The sequence below is a fragment of the Penaeus monodon genome, chromosome 28 (assembly GCF_015228065.2).
Source record: "Penaeus monodon isolate SGIC_2016 chromosome 28, NSTDA_Pmon_1, whole genome shotgun sequence".
Taxonomy (NCBI): Eukaryota; Metazoa; Arthropoda; class Malacostraca; order Decapoda; family Penaeidae; genus Penaeus; species Penaeus monodon.
The window spans coordinates 26,486,183-26,486,922 of NC_051413.1; the positions used below are offsets into that span (position 1 = coordinate 26,486,183).

At 37.8% G+C, this 740-nt stretch overlaps 1 protein-coding gene across 1 annotated transcript in view; it reads right to left on the bottom strand.

Annotated features, from left to right (window-relative positions):
• The window catches only part of LOC119591446 (3-hydroxy-3-methylglutaryl-coenzyme A reductase-like), a gene marked incomplete in the record, with an annotated part of 71,751 nt that overhangs the window by 10,534 nt on the left and 60,477 nt on the right, over nucleotides 1–740 (bottom strand). Inside the window, 2 exon segments of the mRNA XM_037940187.1 lie at nucleotides 111–301; nucleotides 590–677. Of these exon segments, the coding sequence (XP_037796115.1) occupies nucleotides 111–301; nucleotides 590–677 (279 nt within the window).

Genomic DNA, 740 nt, shown 5'->3' on the forward strand with positions numbered 1-740 from the left:
GTTTGCAGATGCTATCAATATCCATCACGATATAAAGTTAACAATCTAAACAAACAATACCAACATGGGGGAAAAAAAAAAGATGCATGTCAAAACACAGAAAAGGGTACCTGAGAGCGTTCCGGCACCAATAACCAGCGCCTCGACTATTGTATCCAGCGTGAGGGAGGGTCCGAGGCGAGCCATCCCACAGGCGATGTTGGTGTGCACTTCTGTCTGGTTAGAGGAAGACAGGGCAAACTGGGCCAGGAGGCTTGCCTTACTGAGGTCAACCAACAGCAAGAAGAAGAACAGCGCATCCCTTTGGAGGAAGAAAGAGAAAAAATTAATGAACAGAAGCAGGCAAAGCAAATAAAGCAGGAGAAATATAATACAGTCATCAATATATATTACATGGAAACTTATTGTGGGTTTCATGTGGTTTTGTAAGATGATACTATGTAAAAAACCCACATAAAACTTAAACTTTGAAAGGTGAGTCTTTTTTTTGTTGTCATTTTTTTTCGTAAAACACAAGGATAATTGTCGTCATTTGAATTATCATATTTTTTTTTTTTTTCAACATAAAAAAACAAATAAACAAACTTACTTCAGATCTGAGACATCACTATCAAGGAGCTTGATAACGGAGCAGCAAAATACAAAACTGGAAAATACAGCAAACAATCCTGCAATTCCTGTAAGATGCAAACAATCATGTTACACAGCTGTGAAAAGAAAGCCTGACTTTAATCATCACA